The sequence below is a fragment of the Zingiber officinale genome, chromosome 9A (genome assembly GCF_018446385.1).
Source record: "Zingiber officinale cultivar Zhangliang chromosome 9A, Zo_v1.1, whole genome shotgun sequence".
NCBI lineage: Eukaryota > Viridiplantae > Streptophyta > Magnoliopsida > Zingiberales > Zingiberaceae > Zingiber > Zingiber officinale.
In genome coordinates, this window is record NC_056002.1 from 50,284,993 (window position 1) to 50,286,335 (window position 1,343).

Below are 1,343 nucleotides of genomic sequence, written 5' to 3' on the forward strand. Positions count from 1 at the left end.
ACTTGATCCCTTGTCTTTGCCCAGTTTACATGTGGCATTAATTAAGCGGACTAACAGGAATTTAGTCCTTCAAACCTCCATCTATTTAAAATTGTGGAGCAGAAGCTAATCCAATCAATCTAAATTAACTGGTGATGGCCAGCGCCACATGTCCAGCAGCTGCTGTACAAGGAATCTTCTTATTTGCAAAACTGGGCTTTAGATTTCGAGCCACGCGGAGCACTCCATCTCGATTAATTAATAATTGCAGGGAAAATGAGAGAGGTGAGGATTCCAAGCGGCGAGGAGGCCGTGACCGGCTGCCGGAGATCGAGTGCAGCAGCGGAGGAATGCCCACGTCTGGTGCAGGAGGAGCGGGAACACATTGATAAGGTGGCGCGTTTCGTGGCGAGGGACGGCGACATGACGGAGGCCATCCTGCAGCGCCTCCTCAGAATCACCAAGAACCACCGCCGGTGGGGGTTCATATCGCCGGACCACCCGCACCATGGCTACTATCTCCATCGGAAGATCTCCGAGCAATGCCGTGCGATCCGACCGCCACGGTAGCGGCCATCACGGCCAAATTTCTTATTCATGCCTTAATTAACAAATTTCTTATTCCGCTATTTTTAATTCGATTTGGAACGACTCCAATGCAAATTCAATCTTCTGATTCTGTTCGATTTGGAGGATGCATATATTGATTAATTATTTACCGACTCGATAGATTTTTATAATTGACCTGCAGTTCGTTTGTGTGACATGATAATATATAGGATTAATTTATATATCAATCTTGTCAAGTTATTAACAAGTTGTCTCGTGGAGCTCGCAATCGAAGGAAGGAGGTGGTTTGAGAACGAGAAATTAAGTTGAAGATCGATTAAGAATATAACCATCCTTTGCTTGTGGTGTTTGATAGCTAGGCTGGCTGATGGTGCTGGGCCTAGGGGAGCTACTCAGTGTAGAACAAGAAGACCTGTTTGAACAAGCATACTACAGTGACTCAAATTAAGTAGGAGGTGTATTATTGTTTAGGTATGAGAAAGAAGTAGATGTGAAACCCATGAGGATGGTGAAATAGAATAGGATGCATGAAGACGTCAACAAAGGCAATGCCATGACTGCTGCTTTATGTGAGGAGGTTGGAAAACCATACCAGCAGTAGTAGCAAGGAAGGGGAAGATAACGCCATGGGTTGATAGTTCTTATAAAAACCTAAGCCGCATAAATTTTAGACAGTCGAAATAATAATTCGAATAGAAAAGATAAAAACATATGAGCATGAATCTTCTTTTCATCGAAAACATGACATAAGAAAATAAATACATAAACAAATATGATAAAAAATCTGATTGAAG

At 42.9% G+C, this 1,343-nt stretch overlaps 1 protein-coding gene across 1 annotated transcript; it reads left to right on the forward strand.

Annotated features, from left to right (window-relative positions):
* The first annotated feature begins 243 nt into the window (after positions 1 to 243).
* Positions 244 to 600, forward strand: LOC122018899 (splicing factor 3A subunit 1-like). Its single transcript, XM_042576360.1, has one exon. It carries the CDS (start codon positions 256 to 258, stop codon positions 547 to 549), a length of 294 nt encoding a protein of 97 aa, XP_042432294.1. The 5' UTR covers positions 244 to 255; the 3' UTR covers positions 550 to 600.
* Positions 601 to 1,343: the final 743 nt, after the last annotated feature.